The sequence below is a fragment of the Eleutherodactylus coqui genome, chromosome 5 (assembly GCF_035609145.1).
Source record: "Eleutherodactylus coqui strain aEleCoq1 chromosome 5, aEleCoq1.hap1, whole genome shotgun sequence".
Classification (NCBI taxonomy): Eukaryota; Metazoa; Chordata; class Amphibia; order Anura; family Eleutherodactylidae; genus Eleutherodactylus; species Eleutherodactylus coqui.
The window spans coordinates 241,396,551-241,418,457 of NC_089841.1; the positions used below are offsets into that span (position 1 = coordinate 241,396,551).

Sequence of the window (21,907 nt, forward strand, 5' to 3'; positions counted from 1 at the left end):
TCCTCCAGCCCTTCTTGGAGTAGTGATCCAGTGTCCTTCCTGCAGAGTGTCTGCTATACAGTAGTGGTGCAGGGAGTCAATGCTATCATTGCCTTCCCTCAGAATAAAGGAGAGATCTTGGAGTTGGAGTTTCTATCCTCATTACTACATATACCAGTCGTTAGTATTGTGAAAAGTGAGTTCACACGAAAGACAGAGGTAAGGAAACTATAGTTTTGTACTTTGTTGCTGCTAGCACTACTAGTGGACTGAGTGGAGAACTGCGCTCAGCCCCTGGACTCTTTAAAGGGCACTATGTTTGGTATTAAAGATTATCTGATTATATGGCTGTGAGGGCTTTGGGAAATGGGCTGACGACTGACCGTCGGGGAAATTTCTGGACAGTCCATAAAAAGTGGAGGGCACTTTTCTAAGGTCTGTAAAAAGTGCCCATAATTTTCCATTTTTTTTTTTAAGCTGGTAGTACTTGAGCGGGTTACTCTAATCGTATTTAGCTTCGTTTTACAGCTCACAGTAAATGAGTTCATAGCCTATAAACGTACATAGCACTTAGAATAGGTTATCATCCAGAGTACATTCACACGAGTGTATTTGCGTGTGCAATATGCAGTGATTAAAATCCAATGATTGCAATGGGTATTTCCGTATTTTGTGCATGCAAAAAAAAAAATTGCGCACCAAAGATTCCCATAGAAAGTCTATTAGGGTTGTGCAAAATGCAAGGAGATACCCAATACACTGCGCAATTCCGCTAAAAAAGAACACATCTGGAACTCATTAGTTAAATTTGTTTAAATAGGGGCATGGTTGCATCCCGCGCGCAAAAAACTAAGCCCTGCATGCTCAAAAAAGGCTTGTTCACTAAACACGTTGCGCTGAGTCGTTTGCAATTACGCATACGCTCGTTTGCACGAGCCCTCAGTATGGTTTTCCAATGTGTCTGTAAAAAAATGTTGGCTGTCTGTGATATTTGGATAAGTTGTTCAGAAAAGAATGAAGTTTGGCAACCCTGCAACTGTGGTAAAGGCATGATCACGCGGGAAGACAGATCACTAGGCTCTATGTTAGAAATCCATGTAAAAAGTATGTTAAAAAACGTCTTCCCACGGCTTTTAACTATGTTATTGTGTAATAGTATTCCTTATACCATGAAAGTTACGAATGTTCCACTCATCTTCATGTACACATTCCAGTTATTCACATACCACTATGTGCGCTATGTTTACATGGTTGCAATAGCAGACTCCTTCACAAAGGCGTATTTTTGGCCTGTATTACGTGCATATTTTTCAGGCATGTAATATAAACAGCATAGACCCCGTTTATTTGCATTGTTGTATTCAGATGTGCATTTTTTTAAGTATGTAAAAAAAAAATTTCACCTATGCCCTATTTTGGTCCATGAATTGCCCATTAAAGTCAATGGGATCGCATACAAATGCAACAAATACTCAGTTGCTCGCGTATTCACTGTATTCACTAATATTCACTTTGTTTTTACACATGCTGGCAGGAGGCAGTGGTTAAAACAATTGATACATCAACTGGGCCTTCTTGCATTTTTTTGCATGCGTGGAAAATGCAGCAAAAGGCCGGCTCAGGCGGCCATAATTTGCTGTTTGCAAATTGTGTGGCACGCAGCAAGTGTGCAATAACACTGCATACTTGGTGCATGCTGCCAATTGCCATGTAGTATCTTGGCGTGTATGCTACAAGATAGACCATACTGCAGTTGTTATTGTGTACCTTTTTCACGCAATTCATGTGAGCGGCAACATGGCTGCCTATGGGAGATGGGTACAGCATATTACCCATGCAAAACCTGGATGCGGAATACACTGTACCAACATGGTCCTGTGAGCCTGGCCCAGATGTGTGCAAAAAACCCCACATGTGCACCAAAGACGTGTATATATATATATATATATATATATATATATATATATATATATATATATACAGTAAAATCGCTGCAAATTTAATGGATCGAAATTGCATATACCTGTGTGAATGGGATATTATCATATGCCATTATAGTCCCTGAGCTTGTTTGTTTATTTATTTACTTTCTTATTTATTTATCTTTAGCTTCTCTCTATGTACATTTTACAGCCTCCTGGTGATGTGCTGGAGCTGTCTTCAGCACCATGGAGAGCTCAGTGTATTCTCATGGTTCTGTGTCTTCCTTGCCAGATGAACAGGGAATCTCAATGTTAAACTGGCACACTCTCCTATCGCCTCTTGTTTTTACTATACACATCCTCTCTTTCACATCTGGTATGATGGTTTATGCTGACAACAGCGCTTCAGGATAAGGAGCCCTTATCTTATCTTATCTTATCTTATCTTATCTTATCTTATTTACTCCAATTACAACTTTTGTCTTACATTTGTTTTACTATATATATATATATATATATATATATATATATATATATATATATATATATATATATATATTACTGTGCAAATGTTTTAGGCAGGTGTAGAGGAGATGCCACAAAATAAGAACGCCCTCAGAAATAGAAGGGTTGGTAGTCTTTTTTGTCAAGTCACAAAATGCATCATATCAATATTTGCTGTGACCACGCATTTACCTTTAAGGCGGCATCATTTCTTATAGGTACACTTGCACAGAGTTTTGAAGATACTCAGCTGTTCCAAACATCTTGGAAAACTAAGCACAGATCTTCTGTGGCTGTAGGTTTGCTCAAGTCCTTCTGTCTCTTCATGTTATTCCAGACAGACTTGATGATGATGAGATCAGGGCTTTAGGGGGTCATATTATCACTTCTAGGACTCCTTGTTCTTCTTTATACTGAAGATATTTAATGACATTAGCTGGTTGTTTGGGGATGTTGCCTGGCTGCAGAATAAATATGGAGTCAATCAGACACCTTCTTTTTTCTTACTTCGCAGCAGTAGTCCACACCTGCCTAAAACTTTTACACAATACTGTGTATATATATATATATATATATATATATATATATATTATTTGATTTATTTACATAAATATAAAGGCTTCTCGGTACTCCATATTCTCATTGGATTCATTAGGCTTGTTATTACATTGTTAAATATACCAAATCATCTCATGTCATTTGCTTGCTTAGTAAGCTTTTATAGAAGAAAGTTTATGAAGAGTCCCTGATAAATCAGCTTATTTCCCAGCACTTGTCCAGAAGGGTTTTATACGATGCTAGAGGAATTGATTTCATCTGGCTGGTGATGGCTAATTAAGTTTTATCTACAGCGTGTGCTTTCATTCTTCTCAACAAACCAGATGCATGATGCTTAAGGAAAGTGGTTAGAAAACAGGTGCCAATAGTGCAAAGTAGGAAATGCATTGTGCTTCCGATCATTCCACTATAATGGAAACTCACAATTGTAAACAACCCCGTCATTAGAATTATGATAAAGTGTCATTTTAATCTCATTAATGAGATTAGTTGAATTAATTTTACATAGCACCAAAGAATAATTAGTTGTTTGTCTGCTAGATGTTCTAGCTGTCACAATATGCACTCTGTGTGAGTGTCATTTATGACTAAGACAGACCCCTTCTAATTAGGATATCAATGTGATCCTGTAATAGCCGTGAGATAGGGGGTGTTTTGGCACCTACTATACAGCTGAAGACCTGATCCATGTGGGGGCATGGATTGTATGCATTTAGCACATCTGTGGCTTCTCTTTTTCAGCCATTCAAAAGCAGTGTGATGAACTGAGCGGTTTGCTCCAGCCCCTCAGCAATAGCAATGTAAAATGCAGCATACTCCATACAAATTAAGAGTTCTTTGCAACATTATCACCAGGGTTGGATCAGACCTTTATCCAGAGTCCATCACATATGGGAAAGGCACCAGAAAACAGATTTATTTGCAAATATGTTTTTGTCTTGAGAAAGGGTCTAGTTTGAGCCAAAAAGTTTCTTGAGCACATGGTGAATAAATTCAGTAAGTTATTTGCAAAGACTTTTGTTTTTTATGTTTTATGCTAAACCAGTAATCCCATTGGGATAAGGGTATCTTCAGGGGCATACATAAAACACATGGGGCTCCATAGCAAAACTTAGAAATGGGGTCACCCCCCCCCCCCCACACACACACACACACACACTTCCCCATCAAAAGAAAAAAAAGTATAATATAATGTGCGGCAGCATGTTTATTTAGTAGTTAGCACTCCCCCCCCCCCCCCCCCCACACACACACACTCTAAAACACACTGTTAGGTTCATATAGATACTAAACCCTCATAGGGACAGAATACGTATGCACTGCATAAATGAAAAAAATAAATAGAGCATTCCATGGCCCCAGAAAGTAATAGTGACAATTCTGTGCCCCTCAAGGTTTTACTGCACTTCTCCTACCTTCCCCCCAAAAGAGATGGCCAGCATAAGTAACATGGTAACATAGTATGCTAGGCTGAAGGGAGACAATATCCTTCTAGCTCAGCCTGTATCCACCCCCCCCCCCAATCCTTGTTGATCCAGAGGAAGGCGAAAAAGTAGAAGTCTTGCTGCTGATTTAGAAATATGTACCAAGTTCAGGATGCCATAAAATATTAACTGTTTAGAACCTCAGATACCCAATTATTTGTGTGTTAGTCATGGTTCTCCAGATTCTGTGCAGTACTGTGCAATGCAGAGGTATCCCCATCTATGGCAGTCACTATACTGACTCCAGCAGCATCTGCAGGATTGTGGCAGAGACACCTAAATCTGTAGTTCTAAACAGTTTGTGTTTTGATGGCATTTTAAATTCTGTGGCTAACAGCAGCAAGAGTTTTGCTGCTAGACAGATTTTGGGGGAAAAGGATGGTGGCAAATGAGCGGTTGGGCAGGAGGAGCATTCATTGCCAGACCCCCTGTCCTATGATCCCATAGAAGTCCTATTGTCTACCTCTGTTGGTGGCACACCACTGGGTATTTGTCACCAATTACTGATAAGTAATATTCCTTTATTGGAATTTAGGTCAATGATATATAATCCTAATATCTAACTTTTTTGCAACATTCACTCTGAAGGAGGCACATTTATTACCGACTGATTTACTGTTGATTTGTGCCAAAAAGAACAGATGTTGCACCTCTCAAGGGCCCTTTCACACAGGCGGAATATTTCTGCATTCTGCAGCGAAATCACAACTAAATCGGCTTTCCACTCCTGTTACATGCATGTATACATGCGGATTATGGTATAGTATTTTCAGTGTTTTTAGCTGCAGAATGCAAAAATATTCTGCCCATGTAAAAGATCCCTCATGTAACTTTTCAAAAGTGGCAACAAAGTGTAAAAAAGTGGGTGTAGCTTGTTACTTGATCAGGATTTAGAAATATGCAACTTTTTAAAATGTCACATAGTTTGTTGCAACCTCACTCTGGTAGCTGGGTGAAATATAAAGTGACTCCACATATCTAAATGTATGTAACTCTCCAACAGTTTAGGATGAACTCAGTTCGTTCTGCAAAAAAAGGAAATTACAGTTTTGGATGAAATTAGCTTGTTCTAATTCAAATGGCTGTAGCTCCAGTTCTATCAATAAAATGACACTAAAAGCATGTCAGTAGCACTTACAGAGCTGGAGCTACAGCCATTTGAAGTGCAGTCGAGAATACTGAATTTACAGCTGTGAACTTTCTGTTGGTGTGCAGAGCAGAGAGAGAGGGAGGGAAGACCAGCAGCAGCAGAGAAGCTCTGTGATGCTCCTGTATATCTCCCTGTCCCAAGGGAGGGTAACAGAAATTTTCTTCATGCTATCACCCCATATCAATTAGAGAGCATATTTGCTCTCTTATTGTTACTTGTGTTTTTTTTTATTTTTTTTTAATCCAGAAAATAAGTGAGATGATTAGGACTTGTTATCTAATCACTCATCCACACCATTTAAGAGCTTATTCACACAGGTTTTCATGCCCCGGCCAATATATACACTGCCCCTCTGATGTAATGGTTTACAATGCATCAGTGCACAGGGGCGTATCTCCGCAGTGTAAAAGCGCTCCTATCTCGGCAGCTGCAGCTGCATTGACTCCTATGGGAGCCAATGACAGCTGCAGGAGAAGGGAGGTGGGAGGGAGTTTAGTAGAGTGACTGCTAAACTCCGTCCCCCTTCTCTTCTCCTCTCCACCCCTTGCCGCTGTGTGCGATGGGAGGGGTGGGACTTAAATGGAGCTAAGCCCCACCCCTGTGCCACCCCTCCCATTGCAAACAGCGGCAAGGGGTGGAGAGGGGCAGGAGCTCAGCACACTAGCTCCCGCCTCCTCCCCTTGCAGAGAGCCGGAGCGGGGGAGGGAAGGGGAAGACAGCCTGATGGCGTACATGCTGCCCCATGCATCACTTGATAGCTTATATATACTCGTGTGAATAAGCCCTAACACTGCAGATGCCATAGTCATTGCATACCATGGTGTCTAGATTTTTACAGAAAAAAATTACAAAGTTCTTTTCCCCTTACACAAGGCTTTAAACATTGAAAAAATAAAAAGAACAGGCTTTAGTGCTGTAGAAGTAAATGCAAAAAAAACAATAGTGAAATAGTTTTTTTTCTATTGCCCCAAAGCAAAAAAATTAATAAAAAAGTTACTCAATACAGTATAATCAATCTGAAATTCATTCCTACGATTTGGTCTCACACAGCTAAATTGCCGAAAAAATAAAGTTATGTTTGCTGGGACACAAAAGGGGAAAATACTCATAGGTTCTTAAAGTTAAAATTAGTTATGTCATTAAAGGGTTAAAATGCACTTAAGGTGACTGAGGTCTGTGCCAAATATATTTATATGAGATATAAATTCAAAGTCTATAATTAAAAATTTATGGCAGGGTTTTTCAAAATTTAATGTCACTATTAGGGTGCCTTTCAGTTTTTTTTTCACGCGATTGTCAATGGGCCTTTCTAATGTTAAAAACGCAACGCACCAAAACGCAAGTTGTGCTGCATTGCATTGTGTTTTTAACATCAGAAAGTCCCATTGACAATCTTAACCCCTTAAGGGTGACTACCCACTACAGTTTTTTTTTTTATGCGAAATTCGCAGCGGGTTTTTTTTCTGCAGGGGTCTATGGGACTTGTAATGTAAAAATCGCGATCGTGCAAAATCGCGATTTCACGGTAAAATGCGATTTTGCACGATCGCGATTTTAACATTACAAGTCCCATAGACCCCTGCAAAAAAAAAAAAAGCTGTGAATTTCGCAGTGAAAAAAAACTGTAGTGGGCAGTCACCCTTAGGGCTCCCACCCACTGGCGATTTTTTTTCCTTTGCGTTTTGCGTTTTTTCTCAAGAGCAATTAGTATAGAATGTGTTCCTGTCCACTGGCGTTTTTGTTTTCGGTCCGTTGCAATTTTTAACATAGGAACTGTCAGTTGCATATGTGTCCTTATTTTTCTCTTAATGCACCCATGAATGTCGATGGAAATTAACAGAAAAGGCGCGAAAAAGCCGCAAAAATGCCGCGAAAAACGCGCGGAAAACGCTGCGTTTTTCACGTGCGGAAATCGCAAACGCCAGTGGGTGGGCGCCCTTAAGGGGTTAAAGATAGGACAAATTTATCAACATTATCCGTTATTTGAAATATTTGTTATATTTTACACTGGAGAAAAAAAAAGGCAACCAGAAAATTGGCATCAAAAAATCCGTTGATGATAATCCCTTGTCATTCTTTGCAGCTAAGCACTGACCAATCAGATACTTAATCCTTTATTTGAAGGACCGTGGACTTTGATAATAAAAATTTCCAGCACTTTGAAAGAGTTATTGTTTCGCTGCAAAACTCGGCATGTAGTTACATATCAGGTATATAAGCAAATGATTAGAGTTGTGGTATGATAAAATAAATGGTCTTGCCACCTGAGACTCTAAAAGTTTTTCCACCCTTGGCCTATAAAAAGGCTCTCAGAAGTTACTTGTGTAGTGGACCTCTTTTTTTACATGTTGACCACTAGACATGCCTCTACAATGCAATTAAAGAGGTTTTGCCCAGTTAGCAGAGTTTGAGGGGCAATATTGGATTGGGAGAAGCAAGAAGGTCATATTGATGAATTGCCTGCCACCTGAGAACTTCTCAGCAGACTCTTAGGAGATGTTGGCACCAGTAAATGTGTGAGGGCACACAAGGCAACTGGGCTCAGGACGCCCGTGACAGACTACCAGTAGAGAGGAGTGTCTGACCAGACTGTTAGGAGATGGAGGTATTGGGACCAGCACACAAGGTGACTAGGCTCAGGGCCGCCCCCTACAGACCACCAGTAGAGAGGAGTGCCTGACCAGACTGTTAGGAGGTGTTGGGACGAGAGGATGTGTGAGGGCACACAAAGTGACTGGGCTCAGGATGCCACCGACAGACTACAGGTAAAGAAGATCGTCTGATTGTCCAACAAGCACGAGTAACTCCAGCTGTTTCATTGTCCACTATCCAGAGACATGTGGTGCCATCATTACAGGCCCCTGTGTCTGTTGGAAGCATTTCCAAGCACTTGGCTGAAGTACCTTTGGTCTCATGGCATCCATTATATGTACTGCTTTTGACACCCAATGTCGCCTTCATTTGCAGTAGTGTCATGATCGCTGAAAATGGTTTGCTACAGAGTGGAACCGGGTTTTCTTCAGCTGCGAATCTACTGGTGGTGTGATGGTCTGGTTGGCCATCGTACATGACAATCAGTCACCCTTAGATGTGGTATAAGGGGCAATGACAGTTCAGTGATATGTTCGGGATATCCTGCGGCCACATGTGTTCCTTCTCATTGCAGCTTCCAAGAGGCCTTTTCCAATAGGATAATGCTCAGTCGCACACAGCAAGGGTGTCACAGGAATGTCTCCACAACATTGTCACATATCCATGGCCGTTCTTGTTGCTAGATTTATCGCCAATAGAACATGTATAGGACCACCTGGGATGTTAACTTGGAAGCCTACAAGTTTGCATAATCTAGAAGCTCAACTACAGCAAATGTGGACAAATATGTCACAGGATACCTTATGGAACCACTGGTATCCAAGCTAGAGTGGCTCAACAGGGTATCAAAGCCTTCATGCATGCCGTATTACATTTTGTATCTACGTTAGAGGTGGCACAGCACGGTACTAGAGCCTCCATGCCTGCCCATATCACATCTTGTATCCAAGCTAGAGGCGGTACAACAGGGTACTAGAGCCTCCATGTCCCCCCGTATCACATCTTGTATCCAAGCTAGAGGCGGTACAACAGGATACTAGAGCCTCCATGTCCCCCCGTATCACATCTTGTATCCAAGCTAGAGGTGGTACAACAGGGTACTAGAGCCTCCATGCCCGCCCGTATCACATCTTGCATCCAAACTAGAGGCGGTACAACAGGGTTCTAGAGCCTCCCTTCAACTGTCAGTTTTCGGCAACAAATTCTCCTTTTGCTCTGATATTGTACTCACTTAGGCCACATGCACACGAGCGGGTCGGATTCCACATTCGGAATCTTGCAGCGGAATCCAGCCCTGGCAGCAGCAATGTCCATGAGTACCTCCTTTCTTTTTCTTCTTTCTGTACTGTGGATTGTCCGTATGGCTCACTTGCTCTCCTGCTTTTCTTGTGGAATCTGCAGCCCCTCCGCAGGTCGGACAGCTTTCATTGACTTCAATGTAAGCTGTCCATGCAGGAAACTCAAGAAAATCGATCATGCTGCGATTTTTCAACCACGAGTGGGAACCGCAGTTGGTTTCCGCTCGTGTTCATGAAGAATCACTTTTGCATAGTATGCTGTGGGCAGTATTTGCTGTGGAATCGGTCGCCAGCTATGGATTCCACAATTCAAATCCGCCCATTTATATTTACACTTACTTATATCAATGTTACAATCACACTGAGAAAGTTTCATTAGATTCCGACAACTTCTTCTAGGGGCTTGATGTGTTTTTTTTACAATGAATGTACATAGATAGATTTCAGGAGAGCCAACAGGGAATAAGAGTCACATAGAGCACAATATACTTAGCATATCATTTTACTATGATTGCTCCTGAGAAATGAAACATTTTAGTAACTGATGCTCTTTAATATGAAATTATTCCACATTAGGAGTGTCACATAATAAGATTTCTGAGGGCTTTTTGATAAACGGGGTGGATTTAATGGTTCAAATAATATTACTATTAAAATGTCATATAAAATATTAACGCTCATTCCAGAAGAGTGTATTTTACTTTTACAGGACTGACGGGTAGGCATGAAAGATGGAAAGGTACAAAAGACCAACCAAATGTAGATTATATCAAAATTGACAGTACAGATAACTGGATTAACACAAACAACTTTGCATAACCTCTCACTTTTATATCCAAAACACGCAGTACATAAATAAGGGGGGTTTCACATCTCCGTCTGTCCCCCAGTCTTCATTTTACTTTTTTTTTTCTTAATTAAAAAATCTGAAGCAACCTAGGCCCAACGAGAGCAATACATTTTGTTTTGCTCTCCGTTTTGGTTTAGCTTGACTTGTGTTTCCTTTCAAAATAGCGCAGCTTGCAGCATTAGGCTGGATTCACACGAACGTATATCGGCTCGGTTTTCACGCCTCCTCCACGTTTTCTCTCCCTTCTCTCCGCCCCTCTGCACTATTTGCAATGGGGAAAGGCGGGGCGGGGCTATTTCGCGGAACTTAGCCCCACCCCGTCCCGCCTCCTTTCATTGCAAATAGTGCAAAGGGGTGGAGAGGGGGTGGAGAGGAGGCAGAGAGGGGACGGGAGCTCAGTTCCTGCTCCTGGCTCTTCCATCCTCCCACCCCCCTGCAGATGAGGACACCGTATATCGGCTCGGCGTGAAAACCGAGCCGATATACGTTCAAGTGAATCCAGCCTTAATGTTACTATTAAAAAAACAGAAAGCACATTTCCTTTTTGTTTTTTTGCATTAAAGTCGATGATAGAGGTAAGTAAGCTGTAGGCCTTTCATTTGCCTAGGAACTAGTATATTTCTGCATGATCCTTTCTTCAACACTTCAAAAATCACATAGACAGAATATTCGTGGATTGCTGATTAGCAACAGATGACTGTGAGCTACACATCATAGGTATACATGCACTTCATCAAGACTTATACCTCTGATGGAAGTCTGCAACATATCCCACTCTATGGGCGTATAGCCCCCTCCTCTTATCTAAGGCAACAGTGCCCCTTCCTTACAGCATAGCAATTTGCCCTTTTCCTCTCTCTCAGTTGCCAAATTGTAAGAGGACAGAAAGCAGACCCAGACACCTAGCCTGAGAAAGTTTTATTGTAGTTTTCTTATACCGTGTTTCCTCAAAAATAAGACCTTGTCTTATATTAATAGAGTCTTATTTTTTGGGGGTGTCTTATACTCACCTAGCAGGCGCCATCCAGATCCCTGCTGCTGCTCTCTGGCGCTCCAGCAGGCTTCCATGCAGTCCTCAGTGCCAATAGAACATTGCTTGCTGGTAACAGGATTTGTAAACCCCGCCTACTGCAAGCTATTGCTCTGATTGGTTCTAAAGCACCACAGCTCAGCCAATCAGAGCCCGCACTCGATGAACCAATCACACATTCAATGCAATGCTTTGATTGTTTAATCTAGCACCGGCTCTGATTGGCTGAGCCGCAATGCTCGAGAACCAATCAGCGCTATCGCTTTCTGGAGGCGGGGTTTACAACCCTGTTACAAGCAAGCGATGTTCTGTCAGTGCTGAGGACTGCATGGAAGCTTGCCGGAGCACTGGAGACCAGCGGTAAGAACCTGAATGGTGCCTGCTAGGTGAGTATTCCTTTATTTTTCATGCAGTGTAGCTAGGGATTATTTTTGGCATAGGGCTTATATTAAAAGCAACATCCACTCCCCCTTCCCCCAAAATCAGGGTAGGGCCTATTAATGGGGTGGGTTTTATTTCCATGGAAACGGTATACTGAACATTGAAGCTCCAAATCCTCAGCTGCAACCAAAGGTTACAATAATGCCTTTCATTTGACTGGAGCCCTATGGACATGCTTAGCCTGTACTCTAGCAATAAAATGCTTGCATCACACAAGCGTATCTCTGCATTGAATGGTAAGGTCATGTTTTTTTTTGTTTTTCCATTCTCTATAAAAAAATATTTTTGTGTCATTTTAACCACATGCAAAAAAAAAGCTGAGGAAACCATGAGAAAATATCAGCGACTAGTGTTGTACTACACACTTGGGGTATGCAAGTGATTGAGTAAGGGAGCCCACTGTGACTGTCACCCAAGAGCCCACAAGAACCTGGCCTTGATACAGCCATTGATGTTACCAGGTGTCATCCAATTTTTAGAGGGTCCAGCAATATCAGAAGGTCTCTTGGGCATAAATTAGTGTGCAAATATTGTGTGCCAAGCGGGCATGTGTAGGTAGGGTCACAAATAATGTTACAGACATAGCCAGATTTCAATGCAACAAGCAGCCTTTTTACGGAATATCTCCCACAAATGGTACATTAGGATAACAAAAATCTAACAATTTTTAATACAGGGTTTTTCAGAGGTGGGCAGAGGTGTAAGCAGATGTGCAGATTTATATGGAATAATAATAGTAGATTCTGCTGCGACAAGGACAGAAAATGAAAAGAAATTCACAGAAAAAAAGAAATTGCACTCAAAGATGATAGGAAATGACAGGCTTACAGAATGGATATTAGAGAATGAATAGCTCCTTTTTTTCATGACTGTTACTGCACTGTACCAAAAAATAAAGGGAATGCATATTCACCATTTAAAAAAAAAAAACTGAAAAAAATATTAAAAGTTTGAAAACAGGTCATACCAAAGAGAAAATACAGAGGGGAATGATTAATGCATCGGCTTTCATTTCATGTTTCCATAGCCATTCAGTAAAGCTTCTATGCACAGTGTGTCCTCTGCATCTGAACAATATGGCTGGGAAATTCCTTTATATTGTACATATAGTATTCTGCCAGAAAACTAATGCTCTCTTGCCTGAACTTTCGAACGAATGTCTTCGCTACAAGAGAGGTTTTTTTTTCTAGTGTTAATTTCAGTCAATGAACTAAGACTTTGATTGCGATCTAATTACTCTTACATGCTTTATTTTGATGTAAAACAATATACAGATGTATCCACCCTTTTGCTTGAAGTTCGCTAAGGACTCAATTTTCGCAGGATATTGAATTTTCATGCCATCCAGTAAAAAAAATGATTTTTTTTAACAAATTGTATTTTTTTTTTATACTTGGGAGTCTATGGTCAATGGATGGCATCCTTTGGAGACATTCGTAACAGGCATCCAACTGTTCCATCCAGTAAATAAATAGGTATACATTAAGTGCGGGGGTTTTTTTGAACATGGAAGCCATGGGTAATGGATGGCTGATGGATAGCTTCAGCTGGCATCATACCACAGGTATACATTTTCAACATACCATAGGAGCCTATGTCATCTCCTCCTACTCATCTCGGGATATAATGAGCTTAAGGAGGAGCTGAGATCTTATTACACCATGAACGTACTGTATATTTTAAACAGCATGGATAGCCAGTATGTATTATATATTTTTATTAGAACTGCTTTGATCAAATAATAGGGAATCAAGGCCCCTAATATTCAGGTCTCCTTGTCTATCTGCCAGCCGGTGAGCAAACATGGGTTGTTAGATCTCATGCAAACAGCAAAATCTCTATAATTTGACATTTTAGGCTTATAGTTTCTACTAGTTTCTCTGTTGATAAACGGTGCCTCCACAGGATGCTATTAACTCCCCTAGATGTAGGCTTTTTGGAGAGATTACTTGAAAAGTCAAAAAAACTTGGTGAAGCCACACAGACACATGATGGGTGCACAGATTGTTGGGATGAATCAATACAACACAGACATTCAAAAGGATTTTCTGGGCAAAAACTATTGATGACCTCAGGATAGGTCCAAGGTGATGAACTCATTGACTGACCTGGTCGGCAATACAGCGGTTCAGATGTGCATCATAGGAGACATAGTAACATAGTATTTAAGGCCAAATGAAGACAATGTCCATCTAGTCCAGCCTGTTTATCCTTCCATGTTGTTGATCCAGAGGAAGGCAAAAAAAAAACAAGAGGCAGGAGCCAATTAGCCCTTTTGGGGGAAAATTCCTTCCCAACTCCCTAATGGCAATCAGACTAATCCCTGGATAAACTCCTAATAGTTCCTACCTGCCTGTATACCCGGATTAACAATTAACCTAAGATTAATATCCTGTAATATCCTTCCGCTCTAGAAAGATATCAATTCCCCTTTTAAACTCCTTTATGGATTTTGCCATCACCACGTCCTCAGGCAGAGAGTTCCACAGTCTAACTGCTCTTACAGTAAAGAACCCTTTTCTGTGTTGGCGATGAAACCTGCTTTCTTCTAGACATAGCGGATGCTCTCTCATTACCGCCGCAGTCCTGGGTATAAACAGATCATGGGAGAGATCCTTGTATTGTCCCCCCATGTATTTATACATAGTTATTTGATCACCCCTTAGCCGTCCTTTTTCCAGGGTAAATAGTCCCAATTTTGATAGCCTCTCTGGGTATTCCAGTCCTCTCATTCCATGTATTAGTTCAGTTGCCCTTCTTTGAACCCCATCCAGCACTGTAACATCTTTCCTGAGCACCGGTGACCAGAACTGTGCGCAGTATTCCATGTGAGGCCTGACAAGTGCCTTATATAGTGGGAGGAGAATGTTCTCGTCCCTCACCCCTATAACTCTTTTAATGCACCCCAAGACTTTATTAGCTTTTGCAGCAGCTGACATGACCGGAAATGGCTTTGCTGGCTTCACTCCCATTGAAATCAATGGGAGCTTGAGCAGCTATTACACTTCCATATCTCGCCCTGGTGAAGGAGTTGGAAGTGCTAGAATTGTAATAGTCAGCTTGAGCTCCCATTGATTTCACTGGGAGCGAAGCCAACTAGGCCACGTCTGTTCCTATCTCCTGTGACGCATATCCGGCCTGCGGCACTGACAGCCGGGCTGGGTAATCAGGTGATCAGTATAGGAAGAGTAATATAGAAAGAATGGAAGAGGTGATTTCTAAAGGGACTTAAATCCAACAAATGACATTTTCTACAAAGCAGGATTTTCTGTTGTGTGACTTTGGACACTTTACAATAAAACAGGGTCTTTGCAGTAAACGTTTTGTAGGTATTTGAGCAATTTTAACTGTAATGTTGCAAATAATACAGTAGGCATCATGAAAACCACTCTTGCCTCAATTGCTTCGAAAAATGGATAAAAATCACTTTGGAAATGTAGAAATCACCAATTTAAATATATTCAAATAATTTGTAGTCCCTTACTCCATGATTGCTTTAAGCCCCTCCAAAAGTCACGTTAAAATTGGAAAAAAAACCTGAATATGCCACTTCTTTTTATTGTAGATTTTGAATTAATTTTCATGTAAATATATTTGGCACAGAACTCAGTCGCTTTAAGTGCATTTTTAATCCCTTAGTGACATAACTAATTTTAGCCTTAAGAGCCAGTAAATTGTTTCCCCTTTTATGTTCCAGCAGTCTTATTTTTTTTTTCCTTTTTTGGCATTGTAGCTGTATGACACCTTGTATTTTGTGGGCTGAGTTCTAGTTTTTATAGGAACCAGTTTTGGGTCCATACAATGTATTGAATAACTTGTATTCATTTTTTTGGTGTGGAGTGGTAGAAAAAAAACACCTTTTTACGGGTTATTACAATAATGACAAAATCAAATTTTTAGAGGCTTTATTATGTTTCATAACTTTTGCACAAAATCAACACTTATTTTTTCACAAAGACTTTTTGTGTGGCGCCATATTGCAGGACTAGAGTATTTTTATTTTTTGGTCAAAAGAGTTGTATGTGGATTTTGTGGGAAAACTTGTAATTTTTATTGGTACCATTTTGAGGTAAATACAACATTTTAATCATTTTTTATTTCTTTTTTGAAAGATTAGATGATCAGAAAACAGCTATTTTGGCATTATTTTTTAGCATTTTTTTACGGAATTTACCATGCTTGATAAATGCTGTAATATTTTATATTATGGGTTGTTACATTTGTGGTGATACCAATTATGTGTAGTTTTTTGTTATTTTTATTTTTTTCAATATTTAAAAACTTATGTATAAATGTTTAGATTTAACAGTCAGTAATGACTGCAGCATCTGCAGGGCTTAACTATGTAGAGGAGTTATTAGATGAGCAAGTCCTCATCATTTCACTCCTTTTTTGGGGAAAACCCGTATGTTAAAATCAGAGAGCAAACATTCTCTCTGACTGATGGGGGTTATAACATGAAATTCATGTCACCCCTCTCCTGGGAAGGGTAGGAGGGGGACAGGCTTGTCCAGGTGATCTTTAGCAAACTGCAGATGGGCAGCAATGTTCTTTTTAGAGAGTAGTGGCTTTCTCCCTGCACTGCAGCCATGCACACCATTGTTGTTATGGCACTCTGCCCCCCGAGCGCCAGGTGGGGTGCCCTGAACTTCCCGCACCGAAGGGACAACAGGTTTCGATAACGACTTATGGAACCCCCTGCGAACCCTCCTTTTGCGATTTCCAGAAGACCGGTACCCCTTCTGTCCCACCCTGTACGGCTCAGATACAGACAGAATCTTCCCACTGCGCAACTGCATACGAGACCTCACCACTTCTAACCTCTTATGCACTTCCTTCCATCCCCCCTGCAGTGCGTCGGTGGCGACATCAGCAGCAGGACAGGCAGACGGGGTGTGAAGGGAAGTCAGACCTCGGGGACTGAGTGCGGTATCAACTGAGCAGAGAGGAAGGGGAGCAAGATGGCTATGGCAGGACGGTCCCCACTGGGTCAGCTCCCCAGTGGCCCAATCGAATCGGGGGTTGTGCAACGCCAGCCACGACATCCCTAGTACCATGTCTACCAACATTTTCTCCATCACCAGGAATGATAGATCTTCTGAGTGGCGACCCCCCACCGTGAGTTGTAACACTGGGGTCCTCCATCGTACCAAGCCTGAAGCAAGAGGGGTAGCATCAATGCTAGCAAAACGAATTGGCGTCTTCAGCGCCACAAATTCAGCCATCAGGGGCTCAACGAGACGCATGCTTATCAGGTTAGCAGCTGCTCCGGAATCAATAAACGCCTGCCCTAGGCGGGAGAAGTTCCGGAATCTAACCTGGCAGGGTACTAGAAGTCTAGGACGTACCTGTAGTCCTAGGCGAGCCTCCCTGCAATCGCCTAGGACTTGGAGTCTTTCTGCCGATTCAGACTGTGGACGCTGAGGCCTCAGGGGGCAGGTTATCACCCGATGTCCAGCTTTCCCGCAGTAGAGGCAGAGATGATGCAATAAACGAATCCGGCGTCGCTCCTTGGGGTCCAGCGGGTCCATTTCCATAGGCTCGGGAACAGAGGCTGGTACGGAAGAGGAGGGAACAGGACAAACGACCTCCCTGACTCTACGGGTCGGTCTATCTTGCTTCCCAGCCCTGAGCCTCCTATCTGCCTTCACCGCTAGCTCCATAGCCTCCTTTAAGGACCCAGGAACGGGATGGGAGATCAACAGTTCTTTGACCGTGTCCGAGAGGCCTTGCAGAAAAACGTCTTTCAGGGCGCTATCGTTCCATGCAGTATCACCCGCATGGCGTCTGAAATTGGAGCAATAATCCTCCACACAAAGCGACCCCTGATGCAGCACCAGCAACCGCGAAACCGCCAACCCCACTCGGTCCGGTTCATCGAAGATACCCCTGAGTTCCTGAAAAAAGGAGTCCACCGACTGCAGGGAGGGGGAACCCTCGGGAATGGAAAAGGCCCAGGTCTGGGCAGAGCCCTGCAGCAGGGACATTATAAGCCCGACCCTCTGGGCCTCCAAGTCGGAAGAACGGGAACGCATCCGAAAAAACAGGCGACACTCCTGTTGAAAAACGAAAAACTTGTTCCTCTCCCTAGAGAACACCTCGGGAAGAGGGCACTTCGGTTCGGGACTGGTTGAGGCGTCCCGCCCCTGCAACAACGCCCACTGCTCCTGGGCCACCATGCGAGCTGATAAATCCTGGATCACCGGCACCAGGTCTTGCAGCTGGTTTGCAAGGGCGCTGATCGCCGCCATGGAAAGAAAAACAGTATTTAAGGGCCAGTTATTATGTTACGGCACTCTGCCCCTTGAGCGCCAGGTGGGGTGCCCTGAACTTCCCTCACCCCACTGTCCCTGCCTACTTGCCTTGGCCCTGGCTAACCCCAGGCGGATAACTGGGCGGCGGTCCCTGCTCTGGCTAGGGACCTGGCGACTACCTAGATGGAACTTACCTAACGGGGGACAGAGTGCCGACAGAAGAGGCAGGTGGAACAGACCAACAGAACTACAAGGCAGAATAAGGCTGGAGATGGAGCTCACAGGCAAACTGGAAGGATACTGAATAGCAACTAGTGCTGACTGAGACAGACTGACTAGACTAGAGGCTAAGAGAACCAACAAGGCCCAGACAGAGCAATAGGGAACCAGAAGGAGCTGACCGGCAACTAGGGACTGGCTGAGGGTAACTGCAGACAGACTGGCTAGGTGCAAGCACAACCAATAACTGGCAGTGAGCTCAATTCACTGCCAGTCTTTTAACCACAAGGCTCCGCCCCGGGGCTGAGCGTGGGAGGAGGCAACTCCACCCACTGCTGTATAAGAAGGACGGAGGAGTGCGGGCGGCACCCTACGGGCGGACACGCCCACGCCGCTGCCCACCGGCCACCCCAAGCCGCTGGGATAACCCCAACACAGGGCTCCAGGCCACCGGAGCTGACGTTGGAGCGACGCGCGCCGACCGCGGGACCCCGTGCCGCCCTGCATGGTAACAATTGTTGTTCAGTGTCCTTCTGGTGGTGGACCCACGAACATTGGCTAATGTGAGAAGGCCTTTTATTGCTTAAAGGTTACCTCGGGTTCCTTTGTGACCTCATGGACTGTTATACTCATTTTTTTTTGCGGAATCTTTCTTGGTTAACCACTCATGGGGAGAGTAATAATGGTCTTGAATTTCCTGCATTTGTACACAATCTGCCTGACTGTGAATTGGTAGAGTCCAAATTATTTATAGATGGTTTTGAAAACTTTTCCAGTCTGATGAACATTAACAACTCTTCTTCTGGAGCTCCTCAGAAATCTCCTTTGTTCATGCCATGATACACTTCCACAAATATGTTGTGAAGGCTTTGATAGATCCCTGTTCATTAAATAAAACACATTACCCACTCACACCTGATTGTTATCCCATTAATTGAAGATACCTGACACGTTGAAGTACCCTAGAAGTAGCAAACAAAAGTGTGCCGCACACGCCAGCGCCACGTGGCTCTCCATTCACCATTGTGAAGACCTGTGTGAAACCACGTGCCTCTAGAGCTTGTAAGAGATTTTTGTTCGCAACTTTGAAGGATATTTGGACATTATATATTTACGCTAAGTAGGAGATAATAGTACTTGAGGCTATGGAGTAATAGAACGCACAAGCAAGAAAACTCACCTTTAAAGTTGGAAGCATTTAAACCATTCAAAATATTCCCTCGAAGAACCAGGCAATACTTCCAGGTGATCAAATGAAGTAATCTTTGTTCTGTTATGCAGAGCTCGAAGTATCTCTTGAAGTAGCATAAAGAACTGTCTCAAGGCTCAGTTAGATGGGTGTTTTTTGCTGCACATGTTACTTGCGTTTGTGATTTGCATCTATTAGAACCAATGCTTTTCAATGGCAGCGGTCACATGCCCGATTTTTACCTGTGCACAAAAACGCACAACGGTAAATATCTGGCAGCGGATTTAAAAACACAACTAACTGCGGCATTCCGGATTTTTTGGATGTGAAGCCCCTGAATGCTGTCACATCTAGGGGTTTTACCTTGTGGTCAATGGGGCCGGCAGCAGCAGTGCCAACCCCATTGAGAACATGCAGTGAAGATTGTGATCCTCTGGCACAGCTGTCACAGCTGTGGCACAGGAGCACAATGTTCTCTTATTGCTTTCAATGGGGCTGGCTCTTCTGCAGCCCCATTGAAAGCAATGGGCTGCTGGTAAGCCCTGCAGTGATTTTTAGGGAAGGGCTTTAAATATAGGTCCCTTCCCTGAAAAGTGTAAAAAATATATACTCACCTCTCTGCCAGGACTCAGGCATGTCCAGCCGCTTCTTCTTCTGAACTGCTCTGAAGTGCTTTCAGCAGGTGGGGATTTAAAATCCCTGCCTGCTAAAAGGGCTGCCTCTGATTGGCTGAGCACTGTGACCAATCAGTGGCAGCGCTCAGCCATTAAATGACAGCTGAGCGCTGCCTGTGATTGGTCCCTGCGCTCAGCCAATCAGAGGCAATGCTCAGCCATTCATTGAATTCAATGAATTGCTGAATTCTAGGGATGATTTTCAGGGAAGGGCTTATATTTAAACCCCTTCCTCGAAAATCACTGCAGGGGCTGCCAGCATCTCACTGCTTTCAATGGAGCTGGCTGTAGTACCGATTCCATTGAATTCAATGGGATAGGATTGCGGTCCTCTGGCACAACTGTGACAACTGTGGCAGGGGATTTTTTCATCTCCGCGGGGAGTCTTCTTGTCACTGGCCGCTGCTGCAAGGTGATAAACAGCATCCAGGCGTTGCACATCCAAGGAATCCCCTGCTGCAACTGTCACAAGTGCAGCAGGGGATAGTGGGCAGTGCACTTTATGTGTGCATAAACGCAGCCAAGTGCATTTTTTTCAGCATGACGCCTGTTTTGGTCACGCAAATTTTTGTGCTTTTGCGTTCAGCAAACAAACGCCACCTCCCCACCCCCAACCCATCTGACTGAGCCCTTACTGTCGCTCAGTCCAAGCGAACGGAATAGTGAATAATTCTTTGTGGCTTTTATTCTGCTCTTATGACATATCAGCCAATAGTGAAGCACTTTGTGGACTTGTTAAAACTCACTTTTCTTCCAACAGCCAATCACATACTTCCCCACACATATTTACTGCTTTGTTCACACATATCCACACCCACCTGAGCAAGGAATCCTTCAGTCTAAACACTACCAAATGAGCAAGTGAATGACGGGAAATGTAAATGATTAGCGTTCCGTGTAAATAGTCATTGTTTGAAAGCAAACAAGACATTTTTCGTTCGCTCATTCAAACCATAATTTCACTCTCAAGTTATCAGCTATTCCTAAAGGTTCACGTGTTTCTGCCACTTACAGTCCCATGAGCTTGTGGTAAAACACGGCAAGTAAAACGCTGTGTGTATAACGCGGTGTGGACCCGTGTACCGCCGCATATGGCAGCGATTTTTTCCTGTGCATAACAGCATATCTCACGCACTGCCATGCACGGGCTTCCTGGTTTCATTTTGTCTTTTATACCTCCCGCTCTGTCGCTTAGCGACGTTGCGTATGAACGCCGCACATACGCAATGTAATTGTGTGTACAGCGCTTTGTACTCCCCCATAGAGAACAGTAGGGCTCTATCGTGCATAATACGCAGTACAATAGAATATGCTGGGCTTTTTACTAATGAAAAAACGCTAGTGTGAGTGTAACAGCAAAAATCTATGTATTTAAATTGCCGCGATGTACCGCGCATTATACGCACATTATTGCTTGTGTAATACGCAATTCAAATACGCTGGTGTGAGCCTGGCCTGACATTGGATCATGTTCCTCAATAAATAAATTACCAAGTTTAATACTTTAGACTCCTTTGTTCGACTAAGGGCTCATGCGCACTTGCGTTTTTCTTGCGCATTTTTTTCACGCGATTGTCAATGGGACTTTCTAATGTTAAAAACGCATCACAAGTTGGTGCTTTGCAATTTTTGTGCGATTCGTTTTTAACACTAGAAAGTCCCATTGACAATTGCGTAAAAAAAAACGTGCAAGAAAAACACAAGTGTGCCGGAGCCCTTAGTTCTCTTTGGCTACTTTTAGGAAATGTGTGAAAATTTGATGC

General features: G+C 42.9%; 1 protein-coding gene across 1 annotated transcript in view; it reads left to right on the forward strand.

Annotated features, from left to right (window-relative positions):
* The window catches only part of GRIN3A (glutamate ionotropic receptor NMDA type subunit 3A), a 349,904-nt gene that overhangs the window by 752 nt on the left and 327,245 nt on the right, over window positions 1-21,907 (forward strand). The window contains exon 1 of the mRNA XM_066604389.1: window positions 1-198. This exon is cut by the window's left edge and continues 752 nt beyond it. Within this exon, the coding sequence (XP_066460486.1) occupies window positions 1-198 (198 nt within the window). The remainder of the gene's footprint in view (window positions 199-21,907) is intronic.